At 40.9% G+C, this 24,751-nt stretch overlaps 1 protein-coding gene and 1 long non-coding RNA gene across 11 annotated transcripts in view; both read left to right on the top strand.

Moving 5' to 3' along the window:
- mef2cb (myocyte enhancer factor 2cb) overlaps positions 1-8,240 on the top strand; it is a 98,396-nt gene extending 90,156 nt beyond the window's left edge. For 7 of the 8 annotated variants that reach the window (XM_029677457.2, XM_029677455.2, XM_029677460.2 and 4 more), the window contains 4 exons: positions 3,090-3,265; positions 4,547-4,676; positions 5,317-5,452; positions 5,672-8,240. In XM_029677457.2, coding sequence (XP_029533317.1) covers positions 3,090-3,265; positions 4,547-4,676; positions 5,317-5,452; positions 5,672-6,014 — 785 coding nt within the window. In that variant the 3' untranslated portion in view covers positions 6,015-8,240. Of the gene's footprint in view, positions 1-3,089; positions 3,266-4,546; positions 4,677-5,316; positions 5,457-5,671 lie in introns of those variants that run through there. The other variant, XM_065026503.1, reaches the window with a different exon arrangement.
- Positions 8,241-16,197: 7,957 nt separating this feature from the next.
- Positions 16,198-24,751, top strand: part of LOC115139739 (uncharacterized) — a 62,855-nt gene continuing 54,301 nt past the window's right edge. Inside the window, exon 1 of one of the 3 annotated variants that reach the window (XR_003865152.2) lies at positions 16,198-16,700. This is a non-coding gene — a long non-coding RNA (uncharacterized LOC115139739). Of the gene's footprint in view, positions 16,701-19,372; positions 19,620-24,751 lie in introns of those variants that run through there. The other 2 variants (XR_003865154.2, XR_010465598.1) reach the window with 2 other exon arrangements.

The following is a 24,751-nucleotide window of genomic DNA, read 5'->3' as shown; positions in this document are numbered from 1 at the left end:
AAAGTAGAACGTTTGCAGCCATCCACTTCCTTATGTCTGAAACACAGACTTTTAGCGAACGATAACATAGTAACACAATAACATAACAATAACGAGGCTTTATACAGGGGGTACTGGTACCGAGTCAGTGCGGGGTTACAGGTTACAGATCATTTGTACATTTAGGTAGGGATGAAGTGACTATGCATAGATAATAAACAATGACTATCAGCAGTGTACAAAACAAATGGAGGGGGGGTCAATGTAAATAGTCCAGTGGCCATTTCATTAATAATTCAGCAGTCTTATGGCTTGGGGGTAGAAGCTGTTAAGGATCCTTTTGGTCCTAGACTTGGAGGTCTGGTACTACTTGACGTGCGATAGCAGAGAAAACAGTCTATGATTAAGGTGACTGGAAGCTCTCTCAATTTTATGGGCTTCCCTCTGACACCGCCTATTATATAGGTCCTGGATTGCAGGAAGTTTGGCCCCAGTGGTGTACTGGGCCGTACACACTACCCTCTGTAGCGCCTCTGTAGCGTGGTGATGCAACCGGTCAGGATGCTCTCGATGGTGCAGCTGTAGAACTTTTTGAGGATCTGGGGACCCATACCAAATCTCTTCAGTCTCCTGAGCGGGAAAAGGTTTTGTTGTGCCCTCTTCACGACTGTCTTGGTGTATTTGGACCATCGTTGGTGATGTGGACACCAAGGAACTTGAAACTCTCAACCCGCTCCACTACAGCCCTGTTGATGTTAATGGGGGCCTGTTCTGCCTTTTCCTGTAGTGCACGATCAGCTCCTTTGTCTTGCTCACATTGAGGGAGAGGTTGTTTGCCTGGCACCACACTGCCAGTTCTCTTACCTCCTCCCTATAGGCTGTCTCATCGTTGTCACTGATCAGGCCTACCACTGTTGTGTTGTCAACAAACTTAATGATGGTGTTGGAGTCGTGCCTGGCCTTGCAGTCTTGAGTGAACAGGGAGTACTGGAGGGGACTAAGTACCCACCCATGAGGGGCCCCAATGTTGAGGATCAGCATGGCAGATGTGTTGTTGCCTACCCTTACCACCTGGGGGCGGCCCGTCAGGAAGTCCAGGATCCAGTTGCAGAGAGAGGTGTGTAGTCCCAGGGTCATGGGCACTATGGTGTTGAATGCTGAGCTCTAGTCAATGAACATTATTTTCACATAGGTGTTTATTTTGTCCAGGTGGGAAAGGGCTGTGTGGAGTGCGATTGAGATTGCGTCATCTGTGGATCTGTTGGGGCGGTATGCGAATTTAGGCAGGTTATCTTCGCTTCCTTTGGCCAGGGACAATGGTTGTCTGCTTAAAACATGTAAATATTACAGAGTCAGTCAGGGAGAGGTTTAAAATGTCAGTGAAGACACTTGCCAGTTGGTCCGTGCATGCTTTGAGTACACGTCCTGGTAATCCATCTGGCCCCGCGGCCTTGTGAATGTTGACCTGTTTAAAGGTCTTGCTCACATTCTCTAACGTGACCGTTATCACACAGTCATCCAGAACAGCTGTTGCTCTCGTGAATGCTTCAGCGTTGCTTGCCTCGAAGCGAGCATAAAAGGCATTTAGCTCATCTGGTAGGCCCGCATCACTGGGCAGCTCGCATCTGGGTTACCCTTTGTAGTCTGTAATAGTTTTCAAGCCCTGCCACATCCGACGAGCATCAGCCGGTGTAATAGGATTCAATCTTAATCCTGTATTGACGCTTGCTTGTTTGATGGTTCGTCTGAGTGCATAGCGGAATTTCTTATATGCATCTGGATTAGTGTCCCGCTCCTTGAAAGCGGCAGCTCTAGCCTTTAGCTCGATGCGGATGTTGCCTGTAATCCATGGCATCTGGTTGGGATATGTACATAGGGTCACTGTGGGGACGACGTCGTCAATGCACTTATTGATGATGCCGATGACTGAGGTGGTAAACTCCTCAGTGCCATTGGATGAATCCCAGAACATATTCTAGTCTGTGCTAGCAAAACAGTCCTGACCACTTCATCTGACCACTTCCTTATTGAGCGAGTCACTGGTACTTCCTGCTTTAGTTTTTGCTTGTAAGCAGGAATCAGGAGGATAGAATTATGGTCAGATTTACCAAATGGAGAGCGGAGGAGAGCTTTGTATGCATCTCTGTGTGTGGAGTAAAGATGGTCTAGAGTTTTTTTCCCTCTGGTTGCACATGTGACATGCTGGTAAAAATGTGGTAAAACTGATTTAAGTTTGTCTGCATTTAAGTCCCCGGCCACTAGAAGCGCTGCTTCTGGGTGAGCATTTTCTTGTTTGCTTATGGACTTATAGAGTTGGTTCAGTGCGGTCTTAGTGCCAGCATCGGTCTGTGGTGGTAAATAGACGGCTGCAAATAATATAGATGAGAACTCTCTTGTTAGATAATTTGGTCTACAGCTTATCATAAGGGACAATACTTTGAGACTTCTTTAATATTAGACATTGCTCACCAGTTGTTATTGACAAAAAGATACACACCCCTACCCCTCTGTTCTGCCGGTGCATTGAAAATCCCTCCAGCTCTATATGATCCATGTCGTCGTTCAGCCACGACTCGGTGAAACATAAGATATTACAGTCCTGTTGGTAGGATAATCGTAATCGTAGGTCATCGATTTTTATTTTCCAATGATTACATGTTAGCAAGTAGAATTGATGTCAGTGGGAGTTTACTCGCTTGCCTACGGACTCTCAAAAGGCAGCCCGATCTGCGCCCTCTTTTCCTCTGTCTTTTATTCACGCAAATGACGGGGATCTGGGACTCGTTAACTCATTAAAGGAAAAATCTTCTTCCAGTTCGTGGTGAGAAATCCCAGTTCTGATGTCCATAAGTTATTTTCGGTCATAAGAGATGGTAGCTCAAGCTTTAAAATAAGTTACAAACGACGCAAAAAAAATGAACCCAATTGGTTACGGGCATGTAATACGTCAGCCATCCTCTACGGCGCCGTCTTTAGCAGCGCCAAATACGGCAAACATTCTTTAACATGCTACTGTTGTCTGAGGACAATCAGACAGTAATGACGGTCTTTTGAACAGTATAACTGATGGCTCCCTCTCTCTCTCGCTCATCTCCCTCTCTTCTCATTAGGCAACGGCTATGGGAACCACCACCGTAACTCGCCCGGTCTGCTGGCCTCTCCGGGTAGCATGAACAAGAGCATGCAGGCCAAGTCTCCCCCACCTATGAACCTGGGCATGAACAACCGCAAGCCGGACCTGCGCGTGCTCATCCCCCCTGGAGCCAAGAACAACATGCCCTCCATGGTGAGTTGCTCATTCACTTTACTCCCAGGCCCAGTTCCAGTACTGATCCCATCCCCCCTCACCCCTGTTTGTCCTTCATCTTTTTTTTTTTTTACATATCTCCCTTCAGTTGATTTTCTTTCTATATGTTCTATTGTCTTCTTGAGTGTTTGTTTTAAGTGGCTGAGGCTGTCCGATATATGTGCTGTCATAAGTTATGATTTTAATAAGATGGATAGGCTGTTAGTGGAGTACAGCAGTAATAATTAATTTCCTTTTTTAAATGAGCTTCTGTTTAGTAGCCTCACTACTAGCAGTTCCATCCTTAGAACCACACCCGCCTGCTACCTCCATCCAATGAAACTAATTTGAATGTATCGCCCTCCCCTCTAATGCCGTCAGTCTGAGGATGTCAATCTGCTATTGGTAAGTTGGCCCGTCACTCAAACTAGCAACCAAAAATAATAACAATCTCCAAACACAGATGTCATCCACCATCCTCAGTTAGATAGACGGGAGACCAGTCATTATGCTTTAACAATAGAAGTACATCAACCCTAACTGAACCAGTGCCTTATAGTTCTATGGGTGTAATTGTGTTGCTCCCAAGAGCTGCTCAAATGTCAGTGATTACTTTTTACGAATTTAAGGTTAGGATTGAAGTAAAGAGTCAGATGATCCTCGTTGTCCACAAAGGCGCAACCTCCATGATCTGCGGCATGCGTTGTACATGTTGGGATGAGGGGGGGGGTGTTTAGCCAGGACCTAGGGTGACACCTAGTGGTATGTGTGAGTCATTGCATCCTATCATCATCTTTCCTCTCTCATCCCCTTCATTTCAACCCCCTCCCTCATTCTTTCCTTCTATGTCTGCTTGAGGGGCGTTGCATGGCACCTTAGCATACATGCTTCCCCTCTCTCAGAACCAGGAAATGAAAGGCAACAAAAGGAACACTTTTATATGGCATTAAACCGCCATAATTTCTACACCACCCTGCCACAATAAAGTGCCTCTCCCAGCCGTCGCTGTTTCTGTTGCCGTGGAGACCAGCAGGGTTACTATAGAGACAGCGGAACCTCAGAAGGGGTGGTAAATGATAGGGTTGGCAGGGTTCAGCAGTGCCGCGTGTCAAGTGATTAATTTCCAAGAAGCTGGCATCTTGTTCATTCTTCTAGCATCTGCGGAGCAAAAAAACAAAACAACTAAGTCTATTTTTATTCTCTTTTTTTTCTTTGGTGCTGACTTTATTTGTGATGGCACTCATGCTTTTCCGTCTCTCTCTTTTTCTCTTCCCCTCATAGAACCAGAGAATAAACAACTCCCAGTCAGCACAGTCATTGGCCACCCCTGTGGTTTCAGTAGCAACGCCCACCCTACCAGGACAAGGCATGGGCGGTTACCCATCAGCCATCTCCACTTCATACGGTACTGGTAAGTACCACTGCTTTTACACATGTTCTACACAAACACACAGTGCACATACACACAAACACAGTCTTTGTCACATATAAACTCTACATCAGTGTGTGTGTCCTTGTTACTACTTTCAGGGTATCAATGAGTCTGGAAAGTGAACTATACATGGCACACACTCGCCCCGCTATTTATATTTTTATTTGAGGATTTATTTGATTCTTATTGATTTGATAAGATCTATATCTCACACATACAGATTTGCATGACTTCACAGACAAGATAGTTATTGCAAGCATGCTCATTATCAAATAAATATAGAATTTTAATGCAAAATCAGGTAACAATAAGTTGTCCGGCCCTGAAACATGGCTTCATCGTAATGTGACGTTGAAAACATTTAATTTCCAAAACCTAACAGCAGGTGGTGCTGTTTATACACATATATCCCTCAATGCAACACTCCCACATCCACTTTGTGACTCATTGGCATCTGTGTTGGCCCAGCAGGAAAAAATGTATAAGGAGAAAGAAATGGACTGTTATACTATTAATTTCAGTAGCCATAATACAAAACTAATGTACTTTACAAACCTGTGTGAACTGGCCTGAACTGGTTTTGACTGGTTGCCTTCTCTCTCTGTGTATGTCTGTGTAGAATACTCGCTGAGCAGTGCAGATCTATCCTCCCTGTCCGGCTTTAACAGTGGTAGCTCCCTCCACCTGGGCTCCATGAGCGGTTGGCAACAACAACACCTCCAGAACATGCAGCATTCGGCCCTCAGTCAGCTAGGGTGAGTATATGAAAATACAAACAAGCAGTAGACAAATCAAAGAGAAGTGAAGCTTGAAATGAAGCTTGTTGGTGAAACTATAGTGAAAATACTGATACATATTGATATTTTTTGACTAGATATGATATATGAATGGGGCGATGTGCCTGTGTGTAACTGCGGGTGCATGATCATGTTTCTTTACTCTGTCACACCTTGTGTTTCCTTTCCTTCCTACAGAAATTGCAATAGCAATCACTTATGTCAGAGTTCAAATCTCTCCCTGCCTTCTGCTCAAAGCCTGCACATCAAGTCCGAACCTGTTTCTCCTCCTAGAGATCGCACCAGTAGCACACCGTTGTGCTACGGCATCCATCAGCAACATAACCCGTCGTCCCGCCAGGACTCGGGCCACTCCCCTGTCGACAGCCTGAGCAGCTGCAGCAGCTCCCATGAGGGCAGCGACCGGGACGAGCACAGGAACGAGTTCCACTCTCCACTGGGACTGTCTCGGGCCGCCATGGACGAGCGCGAGAGTCCCTCGGTCAAACGTGTGCGCCTGTCTGAAGGGTGGGCCACATGATAGCCCAGCGTTGGCCGTTGCCCAAGCCCTGCGACGTAATGATGCCTCGACACCATCGCCCTCTATATCAACACGCGACACGTCACTCACCCCCAGACCACGTGCTCTCTCTCTCTTTTTCTCTCTCTTTCTGTTTCATTGGAGGAAGGGGGGCACGCTTTTCTAAATTTAACTGTAATGTTTTATTTTTTATTTTTTGCGGAGTATGTGTGCTATACATATTGAAGTTCTATAAAGCAGTAGGGATGGGCCTGGTGATCCAAGATAAAATGGGTGTTGGTTGGGGTTAGGGATATTTTTGCTGGGGAGCTATGCATTATTTGTGCCGCGTGGAAAAAAATTATGCATAGATATTTACACGTGTGTGTATGTGTAAATATATGCATATCAACAAATAAACAACAAAAAAGTCAGGTACTCTGTTTTGTAAAAGTACTTGCCTCAATGATAATCAGTGACTGGAGGAAAATTGAGAGCATATGTTGCTGATCGAACAGCCTAGCACTTGAGTTGGTCAACCAATACATGTGTACAGAGTCAATTTCATTGCTAACTTTCTCCGTAGTTCTCCCTTGCAAAATGTATGTTACGATAGATGATGTCATGTTGCAGGTTCAACGTATTTATGTAAATAGAGGGGGCAGGGGCAAAGGGGAGGGGTCAAACGTGGCTATACATTACAGATTATTCATATACAAAATGAAAGCTAATATGCAACATTTGAAGGATTGTACAGGTATACCCCACAGGCCCATTGGTAGATGTGAGGAACCAATATGAGAGAACCCATGCTAAACATAAAGCTCCTCATCAAACATGGAGCACATTGATAGGACCATCCTTTTACCCAAGAGCCATGTTAGTTGAATCAAGAAACCCTGGGTCTTGTATGAAATATTCAGTAAAAAAAAACAACTGTTGTACGATAGACTTGCTTATATTTTCATATGAAAGGTATACAATGCAAAGCAATTTTGTGGCTTTTTGTAGTTTCTATAAGCCAGAATGTGTTTTTTGATAGCTTTGCTAATATAAGACGGATAGTCTGATGAGAAATTAAAAAAAAACCCTAAGCCATGAAAACAGACTGAGAACCCATGCTTAGCTGAACTGTTTTCTCTTTCTAGAGGTTTCGTTTTTAAACGTGTTTCTAATTATATATAATAATGATAATATTAAGAATCTTAAAAAAAAAAAAATCTGTGAATTAACATGCTTGTGTATAGCTTTCTAATATATAAATATATATAATAATGTTTTTTCTTTTTTTTTCTTAGTGGAGTTTTCTATGTGCAATTGCACATATTGTCTGTTTTTTGTGTTATTTGCGCCTGGGACAGTGCTGTTCAGAGGCGTATTTAGTCTAACCTTGAGAACCAGTTGAACCGAGTTGTGTTTGTGAGTAAATTCAGAAAGATAGATCTCTTTGCTGACAAACAATTTATTTGTGGAAACTGTGTGGGGATTGGAACTTGGGGTTAATGCCCATGCAGATGACATGCGTATTCTGTATATTTTGAACATTTTATTTAATCTCTTCACTGCAAATCCTTTGCCAATTATTACAATGAGACCCAAACTTGTGTGCAGGACACCACATAAATCCAGATTACAATATTTATTTTGATAGTTCCAAATTGTATGTGTCAAATGATCAAGCTGTTGAGTATATCGGTGGTCTATTGTTAATCACAAGGAGTTGTGTCATATTTGACCCTACTCAGTCCAATCACCAGCGCAGTGTTCCACAACCTCCTCAGCAGTGTAACATGAAGCATTCAAACAAGATGTTGTAGGAAAATGCTGGTTTGGGAGAAGTACAACAGTTGATTTCAGACAATATATATATATATATATATATATCTTTTTTTTTACATGAAACTAGTCACATTTCTCTCTGCCTCTCACTCCTCAGTCTGTTGTCACTCAAGTGTTATGGTATTTCTATGTGCATATTTCATGCAAGTTCACTATGTTGTTGCTGTATACAGTCTGTGTAGTCAGAAACAGGGGCAGAGCCCTACTGTGTTCTTTCTTTCTTTTTTATTCAATACAAATGGTTAAAAAAAAAACACATGATATTTCAGGCAGCATATGTGTGGAAAACCAAAGCCAGTGGCATTTCTGTGTTGTAATATTATTCAACTTTTATTTTCACATTCATTTATGGTTATTGCAAGCATTGAAAAAAAAACATCAATAAAAGCATTTGCTCAAAATGTAGAATTGGTTTCCCATTTCAATTGGATTTGGTCATACTGTTCATAGTTGATAGAGGTTGAGAATAATGTCCTCCTTGAGACATGGCAGGTATAGTAGCTAGTACTTAGTAGCTATAGTGTTGTGTTATCAGAATGCATTTCCTTGTGAACTGCAGGCTAAAATCATAAAACAAAAGTGTAATTTTTTGTATATTCATTGAGTCATTGAGTATCATGGAAAAGTATTTTTTCCAAATCACACTTTTGTTAATTTAACTGATTGAGTTACTTTGCTGTTTTGTGCCACCTGCTCACTAATGAATTACAGAAAACACAACACCAAGAGCTCCCTTCATTTGAGCTGTGGTGTGTTTTTTGAGGTGTAGGTGGCATTTATTGATATTGTGTAAGCAAAGACATTGAGCATGCTTGATTTATTTCATATTTTATTTTGGTTATGGATTTGAGGCATCTGTATTTCTTCACCTGTTGATCAGTTGTAAAATGCCATTATTCTGTATTAGCCTCTATACTAGTCCCTCTAATTGACTCACCCCAGTACCTCAGCTACCGTTTGATCGGTCACGTCTAGTGCAAAGGGGAGACCATACACTTGTACAGTCATGTGGTATACCATTGCCAACTATTATCAACTATTCACTTGGGATTATTGGATTGCTCCACCATGTTTGAGGTTTTCTTTATTTTAGTTGTATACATTAAAAAAGGTGGGGGACAAATGAGTAGCTAAAAATGATTAACAGTCTGTAATAACTTATGTAGCTTCTAGAAATCTAAACGTTGGAGAGGTCTGAAGTTAGTGTTTGGAAAGCCAAAGCGGCTTTCAGCGGCATAAGCTGGCCTTTGTTGCCACTTGAAGATAAGATATTATTCAATTAAAGCCACATCTCTGTATCTCATTGGACTTGATTCAGCTGTATATAGTGAAAAAGTCTGGATCCTAAAATCAAAGTTTCTTCTGCTGGGGAAAAGATATTTGTATTTTGCAGAGAATTCAGTAAAATGACTGGCTTTCTTAGTTACCCTGATGTTCTGGTGTGACTTTATTGTGTTTGTCAATTTCTCTCCATTATGCCCTTCACCTTGATAACTGAACACCGTAGACCCAATATATAAACGGATACACTATATATACAAAAGTGTGTGGACAGCCTTACAAATGAATGAATTTGGCTATTCCAGCCACTACTTTTGCAGACGGGTGTATAAAATCAAGCACACCGCCATGCAATCTCCATAGACAAACATTGACAGTAGAATGGCCTTATTGAAGAGCTCAATGGCTTTTAACGTGGCATCATCAAAGAATGCCACATTTCCAACAAGTCAGTTCGTGAAATTTCTGCCCCGCTTGAGCTGCCCCGGTTAATTGTAAGTGCTGTTATTGTGAAGTGGAAACGTCTAGGAGCAACAACGGCTCAGCCGCGAAGTGGTATGCCACACAAGCTCACAGAACGGGAACACTGAGTCCTGAAGAGTATAGCACGTAACACTCGTCTGTCCTCGGTTGCAACACTAACTACTGAGTTGCAAACTGCCTCTGGAAGCAACATCAGCACAATAACTGTTCGTCGGGAGCTTCATGAAATGGGTTTCCATCGCCGAGCAGCCACACACAAGCCTAAGATCACCATGCACAATGCCAAGCGTAGGCTGGAGTGATGTAAAGCTCGCTGCCATTGGACTCTGGAGCAGTTTAAACGCGTCCTCTGGAGCGATGAATCACGCTTCACCATCTGGCAGTCCGACAAATGAATCTGGGTTTGGCGGATGCCAGGAGAACACTACCTGCCATAATGCATAGTGCCAACTGTAAAGTTTGGTGGAGGAGGAATAATGATATGGGGTTGTGTTTATGTTTTGTGCCAGGCCCCTTAGTTCCAGTAAAGGGTCATTTTAACGCTACAAAATACAATGACATTCTAGACGATTCTGTGCTCCCAACTTTGGGGCAACAGTTTGGGGAAGGCCCTTTCCTGTTTCAGCATGACAATGCCCTCAGGCACAAAACGAGGTCCATACAGAAATGGTTTGTCGAGATCATATTTCAATTTATGTAACACTTTTTTGGTTACTACATGATTTCATGAGTGTTATTTCATAATTTTGATGTCTTCACTATTATTCTCGAAAATAGTAAAAATAAAGAATAACCCTTGAATGAGTAGGTGTGTCCAAACTTTTCACTTGTACTGTATATTTACATAAAATTAACCAACGGTCCCCAGAAAATGACTGCGAGAGTCTGAATTAATGTCTGGTGTCATTGAGCTACAGTGGCTTGCGAAAGTATTCACCCCCCTTGGCATTTGTCCTATTTTGTTGCCTTACAACCTGAAATTAAAATAGATTTTTTTGGGGGGGGGTTGTATCATTTGATTTACACAACATGCCTGCCACTTTGAAGATGAAAAAATATGTTTTATTGTGAAACATACAAGAAATAAGCCAAGAAAACAGAAAACTTGAGCGTGCATAACTATTCACCCCCCCCCCAAAGTCAATACTTTGTAGAGACATCTTGTGCAGGAATTACAGCTGCAATTCTCTTGGGGTATGTCTCTATAAGCTTGGTACATCTTGCCACTGGGATTTTTGCCCATTCTTCAAGGCAAAACTGCTCCAGCCATTTCAAGTAGGATGGGTTCCGCTGGTGTACAGCAATATTTAAGTCATACGGGGTGGCAGGGTAGCCTAGTGGTTAGAGCGTTGGACTAGTAACTGGAAGGTTGCAAGTTCAAACCCCTGAGCTGACAAATCTGTTGTTCTTCCCCTGAACAGGCAGTTAACCCACTGTTCCTAGGCTGTCATTGAAAATAAGAATTTGTTCTTAACTGACTTGCCTGGTTAAAAAAAATAAAAAATACCACAGATTCAAAATTGGAGTGAGGTCTGTCCTTTGACTAGGCCATTCCAAGACATTTAAACGTTTCCCCACCACTTGAGTGTTGCTTCAGCAGTATGCTTAGGGTCATTGTCCTGCTGGAAGGGGAACCCCTGTCCCAGTCTCAAATTTCTGGAAGACTGAAACAGGTTTTCCTCAAGAATTTCCCTGTAGTTAGCGTCATCCATCATTCCTTAAATTCTGACCAGTTTCCCAGTCCCTGCCAATGAAAAACATCCCCACAGCATGATGCTGCCACCACCATACTTCACTGTGGGGATGTTGTTCTCGAGGTGTTGGGTTTGCACCAGACATATAATTTTCCTTGATGGCCAAAACCTCAATTTTAGTCTCATCTGACTGGAGTACCTTCTTCCATATGTTTGGGGAGTCTCCCACATGCCTTTTGGTGAACACCAAATGTGTTTGCTTATATTTTTCTTTAAAGCACTGGCTTTTCTCTGGCCACTCTTCCGTAAAGCCCAGCTCTGTGGAGTGTACGGCTTAAAGTCGTCCGATGGACAGATACTCCAATCTCCGCTGTGGAGCTTTGCAGCTCCTTCAGGGTTATCTTTGGTCTCTTTGTTACCTCTCTGAATAATGCCCTCCTTGCCTGGTCTGTAAGTTTTGGTGGGCGGCCCTCTCTCTGCAGGTTTGTTGTGGTGCCATACTCTTTCAAAAAAATGTATAATGGATTTAATGGTGCTCTATGGGATGTTCAAAGTTTTGGATATTTTTGTATAACCCAAACCTGATCTGTACTTTTCCACAACTTTGTCCGTGACCTGTTTGGAGAGCTCATTGGTCTTCATTGTGTCGATTGCTTAGTAGTGTTGCTTGCTTTGTGGTATTGCAGACTCTGGGGCCTTTCAGAACAGCTGTATATATACTGAGATCATGTGACAGATCATGTGACACTTAAATACAGTCCACCTGTGTGCAATCTAACTAATTATGTGACTTCTGAAGGTAATTGGTTGCACCATTTCTTATTTAGGGGCTTCATAGCAAAAGGGGTGAATACATATGCACGCACCACTTTAACATTTTTTTTTCTTCCACTTCACCAATTTGGACTATTATGTGTATGTCCATTACATGAAATCCAAATAAAACTCTGTTTAAATTACAGGTTGTAATGCAACAACATAGGAAAAACACCAATGGGGTTGAATACTTTTGCAAGGTACTGTACTGCACTGCGAAAATAAAGGAAACAGCAACATAAAGTGTCTTAACAAGGCGTTGGGCCAAAACAAGCCAGTACAGCTTCAATGTATCTTGGCACAGATTCTACAAGTGTCTGGAAGTCTATCAGGGGATGCGACACCAATCTTCCAGGAGAAATTCCCGAATTTGACGTTTTGTTGTTGGTGGAAAACGCTGTCTCATGCGCTGCTCCAGAATCTTCCCCAAGTTTTCAATTGGATTGAAATCTGGTGACTGCCGGTCAAACCACTCAGTGACCACTTGTGCTCTGTGGATTGTGGGGCATAGCCATGGTAGCCAAAATAATGGCTTGCCAGGCATTTTTATACATGCATGATGGGATATTCCACACCTGTGTGGAAGCACCTGCTTTCAATATACTTTGTATCCCTCATTTACTCAACTGTTTCCCTTATTTTGGCAGTTACCTGTAATATAGCATAATATGGATGACACCACATTGAGACACGGCAATGGCATTTTTTGCTTTATTTCTTCCAACTGTAGCGTAGTAAGGTTACCAAATCATGGCATTGAGTCATGGGAACTCAAATGGCAGACTTTTATTTGACATTTACAGCTAAGGTTTATTTCACTTCACATTCAGTGATACATTTTGCCAGTAAACATACATTTATTCTGAGCATATGCAATAAAAGAAAATGCATTATCCACATTTCGGGAAAAACTGATAACAATGGTTGTAGCTATTATGGTTGTGGAACGGTTGTAGACTAGTATAGGCCGCTCGAACCTTCAATTGTCCTGGTGTAGCTTAATAATGTACGATTTCACCCTTTACCTATCAGCCTGACAAACAAGAACATATGTCCATAAATGGTTTGGGGAAAACTTGATATCAAGAACAAGACATTTCAGGAAGACATTTTAGCTGAAGATGAATTAACTGGTAGAATTAATGTGGGGGGTTTTATCCTGAAAAACTAGATCTAAAATGGATGCAAATGTGCGAAATTTGAAACATGTGAAACCAATACCTGGGAAAGAGTCATTGGGCTATTTGCTATGAAACGATTAAGCAACCTGTGCGCAATTTGAAGCAGAGAACTAAACTTAAATGACATTTGGACAAAACAGTTTAAATACAATTGCGCAACCGACTAGGCAAAAACTGGTTGAATCAAAGTTATTTCCATGTCATTTCAACAACATCAAAAAAACGTGATGATATTGAATGAACGTGGAAAACTGATTGGATTGAGGAGAATTTCGTATTTTTTCATCCAACTTTTACCCTACATCCAATGAAAGGGTGACATTTTTTTTTGTTGATATCGCGCTGAATTTACATGAGTTAATCCAACCAAATGTAAATCAAAACTGGACGTTGAACTGAGGTCTGTGCCCAGTGGGAAAGTATTGCTACAAGCAATTATTCCTGTCAACTGCGCCCCCAATCGCCATGTCTTTTTTTTCTCCCCAATTTTCATAATATAAACTCTTAAGAGTAGGCTACAATAATACAATAACATGCTATCATAAATCGAATGTATCAATTAAAAAAATAAGGACGTAAGCCTATTTGAATCCCATTGCTTCATAACCTATTTATTTGTTTTAGTACATTGAATAGGTAACCTCGTTAAATTCACATGAATCAACACTGAGTGAAATCATATAAGATAATTCGATATTGAAAGCACATGGACTATGTAACATAAAAACTGCCGTGACCTAGATTCGAACCGGGATTGCTGCGGCCACAGCGTGTGCAGTGGTGCAAGGAAAGCAAGTTGGAAAGGCAAACACAGCCGCTCAAGTCAGGAGCTAAAATAAGCATTTTCTTCATATGATAAACAAGAGCGAGAAGATCCGAAGTATAATGTGTGGAATTAATTTCACTTTATATATATGTAAGCTAATTAAAATGTTACTCACCGGAACAACGAATCGAATAAAATCAATTGACCCTAGAGCATGCAATGCTGAAAGAAGTGTACTGTTGTTATTTTAGACCGGTCATTGATACTTCACCATTAATTGAAATTGTAATACATCACACGACAGAAAAATAATTGTAGGCTAATTCAAAGCGTGTTAAATCGAAGAATAGCATATCCTAATAATAATAGTATGCAAACACAGAGCCATGTTTAGAAATAAATTCAATGAAAGCATAGGCATATGGCTCAAAATCAGACATGAGAAGAAGAATGACAATTAAATTGAGGAATAGCAGGCTATGCAATTCCATTGCAGTTTATTTCAAAACATGTTCGTTGTATTTACCCTTCAATTTAAGAAGAAAAAACATTCCACCTAATGTAAAATTTGAAGGATGTGTTATTGGCTAGACATCGCTTTCTTTAGACGTGTATGGTCTTTTGTCAAGCCATAGGCATTATTTTTGTAATAATTCGTTCGTTATTTAGGCTACCGACTTTGTGGTTTGCATGACCTTTTGCTGACATGATCTCGTTTGTTCCTAAACGAGAAATAATCGAAACGTTCCAAAAAACTGGTGACCCTCAATATAACTACGTGGCACGTGATACTTTCTCCACAGTAACCACTAGATGTCGCCGTTTATTAGCTAAGGTGCATAGTACATACACGCTCCCATCCTCAGTCCAAACCTCTACTAATCTCGACAGACACCAATATTCACAGATGCTGTATCATCAAAGCCACAAATCTCAATCAGCCTGGTAACTATCGATTCGCTAAATAATGCTAAATAATGACACTGGACATATTTTGTTAATCAATGTCGAATTCAGGTGGCCTATACTGATAAAACAGAGTAGCCTATGCCTGGGTTTAATAGTAATAACTAAATAAATAATAGCCTACTGAAACACTTGTGATAATCAAAATCATAATCATAATAATCATAATGCAAATATAAATAATAATATACTATTTGTTTTTCTGGTTGACGTTAAGTTGCAGCGACGTTGAAACTATGTAACTCACATTTTGTATATATATATATATACATATATATTGTATAGCCCTACACATTTTTTTAATCATAAATCAAATTGCACAAAGGCACGCACTCAACCACTCTCTCTCTCTATCTTTCATTCTCTTTCTCTCTCTCTCTCTCTCTCTCTCTCTGTGTCTCACACACTCACACACGCTCGCTCGCGCGCACACACACACACCAAGGAACTATTGGCTCTTCTTATCCAAGGCCTGTTTCGTCATGGTGAGATGCTTTAAGATGTCTTTTTTCTAAAGATTTAAAGACAATTTACAATAAAGGACGCGTTTACGTTGTAGGCCTATTTATGAGTTTTGTTCGAAACTGAGAGCATGAACTGCAAAATCGTAACTTATTCCTACATTTGAAAGCAGGCGAAAATACAAATAATTGGTTATTCGCCATATGACTGGAAGGGGTAAGATGTAAAAGAGACCGAGTGACTAGAAACGATTGTCCTCTCATTCTCATTATAGGCTGACCGTGCATGTTTCATTAAACGTATGTTGAGATATGTAATGAGGACAGTCCATGTTGACCACGATATGGATGACGGGTATCACCAGTCGGTATATTACCAATGATCTAGTTCCAATATGAAGTCTGGGTCAGGCATAAATATGTATTCGATAATTGATTATAATAGTTTGTATCTTTTTCTATCGTTTGCAGAAAAGCAAGCCATATAGCCTATAGCCTAATTGGGAAAATGTCGCAGTTTCTTCTGTATCGTCAAATTCGTCCCTGTTACATATGTCACTGATATAATAAGTGCAATGGCTATCTATTTTGAAATATCCGTGACAATTCAAATGCAAATTATTAATACGTCATTGCGTTTGTAAAAAAAAAAGTGTTTATGTTCACGCAGCTCTCTTTTTATTACACTTTGCTGTAGACCTTGTTTGGGTCTGTATCTTGCTTTAGCCTAACCGTCAATAGGTGCTACAGTGTGATTGGAACTGCATATTTATCTAGTTCACATAGCTGACATGCCTCACTTGACATATTGGTTAAAGTGCGTCACACTATTCCATGTTACAAATTCGAAAAAGGGTGGTTTGGTTTTACAAGTGGCAAGAGCAATTGATGTGCAATAATCTTAGAATGCTGTAGCCTATGCATGCAAACCCCATGCGTGTTTGTCAAAACAAACAACTTGCAGGTCGATGACAGCATGTACCCTGTTTGGAGGGAAAAATCTTTACGTGTGCCCGTCTGACCACTTCTATTGGGTGACACATAAGAGGAGCAGTTCGGGAAAAAGGTTCACTTGACGAGGAGGCTGAGTTACGAGTAGGGACTACGGAATCTCCCAACAGCTCGCACAAATAAATTGGGCTGGGAAATTGGCGACGACTTGATTGAGAGCGCGTGCATAGCCCAGCAGGAAGATTTGAATGGTGATGTAAAATATAAGGGTAAGTTAAACGTATCTCATTTAGCCTAGCCTACTATATATAATGTGTTGCAATTCGATTTTATAAAGCAAAACGCCCATTCTAAACCAATCATTGTTTGTGATTTAAAAAACGATCATGTCTACTAAAAATTCAACAATTAGCTACTTCAAGACAATGGTTAATAAGTCAGTGTTTCATTCAGTGTGCATGTGCTCGCGCGCTCCCACAAATGCGGCCTGTGTGCGCATCATTAGCCAATACAGAGGAAATGTCGCCTTTACATAGCCAATAGAGAAACATACTCTAAGGTGGGTTAACACTTAACATTATTCCGATTATTCAAATGACCATAGGCTACATGTATCCTATGTATTTTTGTTGTTGTTGTAAAGCACAATCTCGAGCACCTTTCCTGGAATATGGACTACATATAAATCCAGGATCCTCAGCATTATTATAGCACTGAATCCCTTCTTCTATTGTTTGGCCATTAGAATCTTATACATATTTCTGTCGAGAACAATAATACTATTATATTTTACAGTTGTACATCATTAGTCAACTAACAAACTTTCTATAGGCATATTGCCTTATTTTAACCCATTCTTTTCGGAATAATCCTTTTTTCAGCTGATAGGCTATGTGAAATTCGAAATACTGTAGGTTAACGCTTGTAGGTGCGCGTCATCATCCATAAATATCCATTGCAATCACTACAACCTAAACCAAAAGTAATAGCATGGAAAACGAAGAATATAGAAAAGTAAAGCAATGCAAATCTACCTTTTACATATGCAACAATACAAAAAAAATTATACGCACGCTGGAACCAACAGCATCGGAGCACTGAGAATGGCAGAGTGGCTCATCTCATTATGCATGGACGATTTCCCAGGCAGAACCCTTGGTTTCTTCACTTGATGTCTCCAAAGCACACCGCTCACACACCATCGGAGCTTTGTCAAAAACAAACAGGACAATGTTCGCTTTCCAACCCGTAATCAAATACCCAAGAACCGGTTGGGGGAAATTGCTCTGGCAGCGGCTAGACAGACTATGTAAACTGGATTTGCATATTTTGATGCACTAATTTCCTTGATGTATTTAAATATGGCGGCACGTAGATGATATGCTTGTCTACGTCATTGAACGTGACCTCGCTGTTAAACCAAAACGTGAATCTGGTTAAATCACATGGATATGCCTGCAATTAAACAGGGAAAAGACTAAGAAAGAGAGCTGTAGGAAATTACTTTGCCCTGATATAAATCTCCTCCAAACTATTAACAAGGCATTTGAACCTGTAATAAGCGTAGCTATGTTGATAGTGTAATAACAAATAGGTGATAATAGTTGTAGTAATAATACTAATAACAATAAGAATTGCAATTCATTACATTACCTGTATTACCTATTGTAACTTGTTAGTAACAATACCAATATTTCCATTGTCTATAGGCTAGATATGTAACAGCCCAAGCATATCATGGCACATGGTCCTTGCACACAGGGGTGTCATGCACCCCCACAATCTAGGGGGGCACAAAGTACCTGAGGATGGCTGGGGGGTGGAAGTTAGAGAATGTAGCATTTGTCAAACACTTGAAATAGCTTTTTCCTGTAATCTAGAGACATCATCACTATGCTTAATTCTATATAAAAATATATATATTTTTCTGTATATCTAAGCAGACCTCTTGAGCTGTAAGTATCCTACTGACTGGTGGTTATTTTAAAGAAACTAAATGTGCTTCTCTGCATATCTGCTAAAATCTTGGTAAAAGATTCAAAGGAATGTGAGTCTTATTGAGTACTTTTGTAATTGCTTGCTTTTTTAAAGTCTACCAACCTTGCAAGTAGACAGGCCAGCTAAGATAGTTAGACAAGCTATCTAACTTGATTGGTAGGCTGAAATGTCTTCATGGTACAGGAGCTAGTTATGAGGTTGGAAGATTGGGATCTGGGCTAGCTAAAGCCCACTTCATAAAATTGCTGGGACACATCTGAGGGGGTCTGTGTGCCCCCTATGGGCACTACGCCTCTGCTTGCACAACACAGGCTAAAGAAGAAGTTAGGGCCACACATTGCTTCCATCTTTATAGCTAACTACTTTTTGCTGTCTTCTGAAATTAATTTATCACAAGTTCAATTGGTACATCATTTTTACATTGTATAAAGCCTCTCATCACGGTATGTGTGTTTGTGTGTGTGTGCGTGGGAGGGGGGTGTATACAAATGAACTAAATGCTTAGGTGAAGGCAAAGGGACCGACCAAATACATTTTGAGTGGAATTATAAAATGTTTTTCCCACAAAGACTATGATGTATTACTGGCCTCCTTCAGTCTTGGTTTGGGATTGTATCAAACACATTATGTTCACGCTTTTGTCTGAAGACTGTAAGTATGTTCCGTTTGTCATAACGCGTTAAAGGAGGGCCTGCAGCAAATTCATTACCGACCGCCATCACTCCGTAACCTGGTCTGGGAATGGGGGAGTCCAGGCCAAAAAACGAACAATGCCTCTTCAGTTCGTGCCCAACAACAGAGCGAGAGAACTTGTTTGAATTTCAGAGCACGTCCTTTCTCACATAGAAAGGATGGACCCCCCCCCACACACACACAAAAAAAGAACTTGCAGACTCTCACAGCTTCAACTGTGCACTTTCTATTTGGTGCCGCAGACGTTATGGGAAAGTTCGGTCTCCCTCTCCCCTCCCTCTATCATGTGCTTGGAATATGCTCAGGCTTTTACTCAGAGCAACTGAAGCACGCATAATGAACTGAGTATTAGCGGCAATTTTAAATGAAGTGACGGCCGAGGACGGCTGGATATTTGGGGGACTGTCCACCGGATCCCACAGAACATATCTCCTATCTGGGATAATTTCTGATTTCTGTGTCTGATTGCTGTGATGCTTCTTGCGCAATTTGAGGAAGTAAGTTAAATTTTGGTGATAATCCCTTGACCGTGCGTAAAGTTTATGTAGCTTGATGTGCGTAAAAGTTACAGTAAAGTTGAATGACTCGGTGAATAATAGACTATATTCATTGGTTCTTATTGGCTAGTGGACGTAATGTATAGAGATGATTTGTTTTAGCTGAAGAGGACCATGTAGGCTACGATTAGCTTTCATATATATATTTGAGCAGTTGCAGTTCATTCCGCTTCGTAGGGCTGTAGTGCTCTTCCCTGGCACTTAAATACATTTTGTCACATTTGGAGATGTTGTAGGCCTACTTAATTCGGTGAAATAAATAATCATGACGAAAACTCTGAGCATTGTTCAGACTGTTTGCATGAGCTTGTCGCAACCACAGTCACAAGCACAGTGCAAAAGTAGCCAACGCCTCTCCATGCATTGAGCCAAAGTGCAGACTTAGCGCAATGACACGTTCAATTATTGGTAGATGGTTTGTGCAATAAGTCAAAACGGCCAGCGGAGAATGCCTTCAATTGCTCCGAACATCAGTTTATAGTGTGCTATGCCCGGTAAAATTGAATGTAGGCTACAACGTATGCGTAAAGATTGGGTTGCACATCGACTCATGATGAAAATTGTGTAGGCTACCTCCGTATCGTATGGTGTAAACAATACTTCATTTCACGCCTATGGTGCCTATGGTTCAGACCAGTCTCGGTTGTTGGGTTAGTTGTGGAAAAGTACTTATGGGGTTTTGTGTACAGTTAGTTAACCTACTTACTGCTCCAATCCTTAAAGGGACAGTTTGCGATTGTCACATCTTTTTTTTTTTTTTTACTTTTAAAATGAATGAATTATACTTATTGATTCTTGAAGAATATACATTATAATTGCCTAATGAACTTAATTCAACTGTCGTAGCCCCATAAAGACCAACATATAAGCTTGTTTAACTACAGTCTTTGCATGCATTGCTCTGTCTATGAATTTGAGAGCTCCAGCCACATACCCCAGCTATTTACCAACACAGTGGTGGGTTGGCAACTGTGTCATTGTTTGAACTTGTTTGATTGCCCCTTTAATGAGCACGAGAACTCAATGAAAGAAAAGAAAACCACTATTTACAAAGTAAAAATGATTGGTTTGAATGAGTTTATTTAGCCTACATACTGTATAAAAACCAGTCAATATTATACAGATGGTCTATTAGAATGTCACACAGTGTTACACAGTGTCAGACATTCACGGTATACCGTCATAAATTGGGTACCGAAATAACCACGACATACTCTGTGTAGCATAACAAGGCATTACTGATGTTTATAGTGATAGAATGACAACATATACATCCTACAGTATAGGATCACGGTTGCAGGCTAGTCTATATGTTGCAGGGCAAATGTTCCATGCTGTATGGCGCGCAAAAAGGCCAAGGTGGGAGAAATGCTTGCTTTTTATGTTTAAAACTCACTTCTGTTGAAATTGAGAAATAGTAGTCATATAGATTATAATATTATGTCAGAACCATTGGGAAATTTCACTTAACTGAATATATCACTTTGGTAGCCTACTGTTAAAATCGTAGGCCTATGTGGGGTTGTATGATACAACAAATGCGTGGTTGAGACCTGTGTTACCTATGTTGAGAACTTAGGGTTTACCCTAACTTGCAAATACATGATTAAAAAGTATAAAAAATGGACTTTAATAAATGGGTGACTCTGAAATTATACAGAATTGGATAGAGTCGTGCATGGCGCATTCTTGGAGGGACATTGTATTAGTTCATTAGCCTTCAAATGGGATCTCTGTCAGTTGGATCAACCGGTGTCACTTCGAAGGAATTTTAATATCAAGGCTACCACTTATGAATACTTTAACTTGCAGTCAGATTTGAACCGCGTTCCAAATAATAACTGGGTTTAATAATTGCACAGGGCCGGGTGTCGTGATCATATAAACGTTGAATTTAGAAGTGTTTTGGCTGAGCAATTGGATGCCTTCCAACCTATTTGGGCCTTTTATGTTAGCACCCGAACGACATGTTTCAATAGGGCCAATACATTAATATAGCGCGCAGCAAAAACACAAGTGAACAGGTGCATGTCGTGACATAGATGGAAACGCAAAACATTTCAGTTAACGTGCAAAGATTAGGCAATATCGTGTATATGCAGTTAATTAGGCCTACCCGTTGTTTGTAAAATACAGATAATTAAATAAGCCTGAAAAAGGACTACAAAGTCACATTTTGTGCGGATCATCTCTGCGTTGTAAAAATAAGCCAAGTTTGGAACCACAATTAGTATAGCACGGAAATATCGATCTTGTTTAGTTGGCCTATTAATCGCAATATTGGTGTATCATGTAGCCCAATACCTTAATTGGACCTCACTGCTTTCGCCCTCCTCTCGCTCTCTCTCAATTGACACACACACACACAGACACACACAAAGCACACAACTATCTTGCTTTTTTTTGTGCCAAATTTTGAGAATTCTTGCTAACAATACGTATACAGTAACTTACCCTATAGTATGGGTAATAGCCCTGGCATACATCCCAAACTCATATTAAAAATAAATAAATATTTAAAAAACGTCCGGGCGCATGAACACATATCTTTAATAGTTAGGTTATTGAATCTTTATATTTCCTACTAAGTCTGATACATATTAATATATAATTATTGAATGCTTGATACAGACAAGATTAAACGTTTTAGGTGTGTCACTGTGTAGAAAAATGAACGCGTGTTGGATAATGCGACATCGCCAGTACAGCCTACCTGGAAACCATTGTAGCATTTACATCGGTCACGACGATGAAAAAAACACATGAAGCCAATAGGATTTCGAGTCAAATCGGGTCAATGAAAGTGGCTTGACTCGCATTCTCTCTCACACCCGTATATTCGATCAACCTGGCCCAGTTCCATGCTACAGCAAAGACCCTACTCGGTACTAGCTGCGACGAAAATACAGGACAATGCTCTACTCAGCCCTGGAATGCTGCCATATGTCCTCCATTGATTTGAGCTCTTTTATTTTGTGGTTTAAACTGCTGGCTATTATACCCTTACTGGCTTAAAAATGTATCAAGATGATCGTGCTCATACCATAGCACAATCATTTTGTCTTTCCGTCCTTTTTTTTGTCATTCCACAAAACGCGTGCAGACCGCTAGCGGAAAACGCAATTATTCCGGTGTCTTGGTAATGACGCAAGGAGATTTGCCACTTCCTCGTGCATGAATATCAGCGTGCATCTGTGATTTTTCATGACATCATCATCATCATTACTTTACACTCCCGTGGTCTGGGGCCTTTGACCTCGCCGGGTTGGTCCAGATTTTGGCATTGGAAGCCCAGCCCTCCTCCCCGTTTCCCCCCTTTCCTTGGGGATGGCCCTTTTCCCACTCCTTTCAGACGGTTGGCAGAGGCTAGCCAACATAACGGAACCCTTGGCTTAGAGTCCTCGGCATCTCTTTCCTCTAGCACGCTGGATACGTGCGGACAACTTGCTATTTTTTTGGTCACATACAAGGTCCTCTCCATATTTCGAAACAATCGCGACGTTTATCCTGTGTCATTTTCGCACTTTCTCCAGGAAACGGATTTTCCACCTCCTCCGTATCTTCTTTGCTGGCCTCACAGGATATCTATTGCGCCTGCCACAACGATTTAATAGGCGAAAGAGCCTTTTGTGGAATTGAATTAATTTGCATTGCAAATCAGGGCCTGTGCAAAGGATGACTGCACCATACAGTTCTCCACCTTACTTCAACTCAGTAATGTTGGCTAATGTCATTTGAATATGACAATCTAAACACATTATATTATATTTTTTGGATATTCTATTTTTTAACAACTGGTGTGTGGAAGTTTGGGGGACTCGTTCCACAGAAGTGGCCTTTATGGAAATAAAATAGGATTATGAATGGGAGTAATATTAGGTGTACTTCTATATTTTGGTTTATTTGCCTCAAAGTATGGGTGACGACTTCTGAAAGCAGGTGCATAATCCAACGCCTGGAGAACAGAAGACTATTATGGAATATTTTTGAAGATTGGGAAGTGGGTTGTTATCTTTGGTTATCTAGCTGTATGAGTGTGATGGCCGTCATAAAGCTAGATAACCGAAAGTAAAAACTACTTCCAGACTCATCGAGGACCTTGGAAATATAAACTGGAAATAACAAGACCAATAAACCTACTCTATGCACAAAATAATAACCTGACGTTAAAATATTATTGAAAAAGTCTTAACATTTGAAATAATTGCTGTTTCAGCTAGCATTGACGGGACATTTTCACTTATTGGAAATGTGAAATAGTTGTATTTATGTATTACTTATTTATGTTTGTGGCAGGCAATTACTTTTGAAAACTTCAGGTAGCCTAGACTATAACTAATCATAGCATGAGTAAATGTTGCATTCACACACGCCCACACACTTTTTAAGTATATGCTTAGGCTATTATAGGCCTTTGACAGATTCAGAGTGTGAGAGTTCTGATTTTGTATCTATCTTGTTCATGCTTCTTGCTATATTCTTTCTTGAAATACGTTATTATCTATAATTAAATGTGGCAAATGAATATAGTCTAGGCTAGAATGCATGCTCCATCTGTTTGGCTAATGTAGGCTATAGCATTGAGAATGAGATTGACATTTAGGATGCGCGCCCTCCCCATTTTTTTTATTTCAGCATGATCGACTCCAACCAGGAAACGGCGCTGGCATCCCAAACAGCAATAATTAGAACGTATGCAGAGCTGACAAAAACGGAGAGGGGGTTTGGGGTATAGGCTAAGAAGGATGGGGAGGTGGGAGGGGTTTGTGTAAGTGGGGGTCGGCCCTGCTTAATTGATTCCGTTAACCGCAGTGCTGGAGATGTGAACGACTGGACGCTCCCATTCCCACGCTCGGGGCAAGTGGCAATGCCATGCTCAGTCCGAATATGACAGACAGGAACGGGGGTTGGGGGGTCCATGGGTGATGAAAAGATGTCAAGTGCGCCAGACTCATCTGCATCCCCATAGAAAGAGGAGACGTTTCCCACCCAGCCGACGCGGCCTCAAAACTTGAGTAGCAACGGTTTTGAATGCGTAATGCATTGCCAATTATCTTAAACCTGGACGCGTT

This window comes from Oncorhynchus nerka, linkage group LG13, assembly GCF_034236695.1.
Source record: "Oncorhynchus nerka isolate Pitt River linkage group LG13, Oner_Uvic_2.0, whole genome shotgun sequence".
Taxonomy (NCBI): Eukaryota; Metazoa; Chordata; class Actinopteri; order Salmoniformes; family Salmonidae; genus Oncorhynchus; species Oncorhynchus nerka.
Note: the sequence above shows the minus strand (reverse complement) of the source record. Positions and strands in the feature narration are given on the sequence as shown.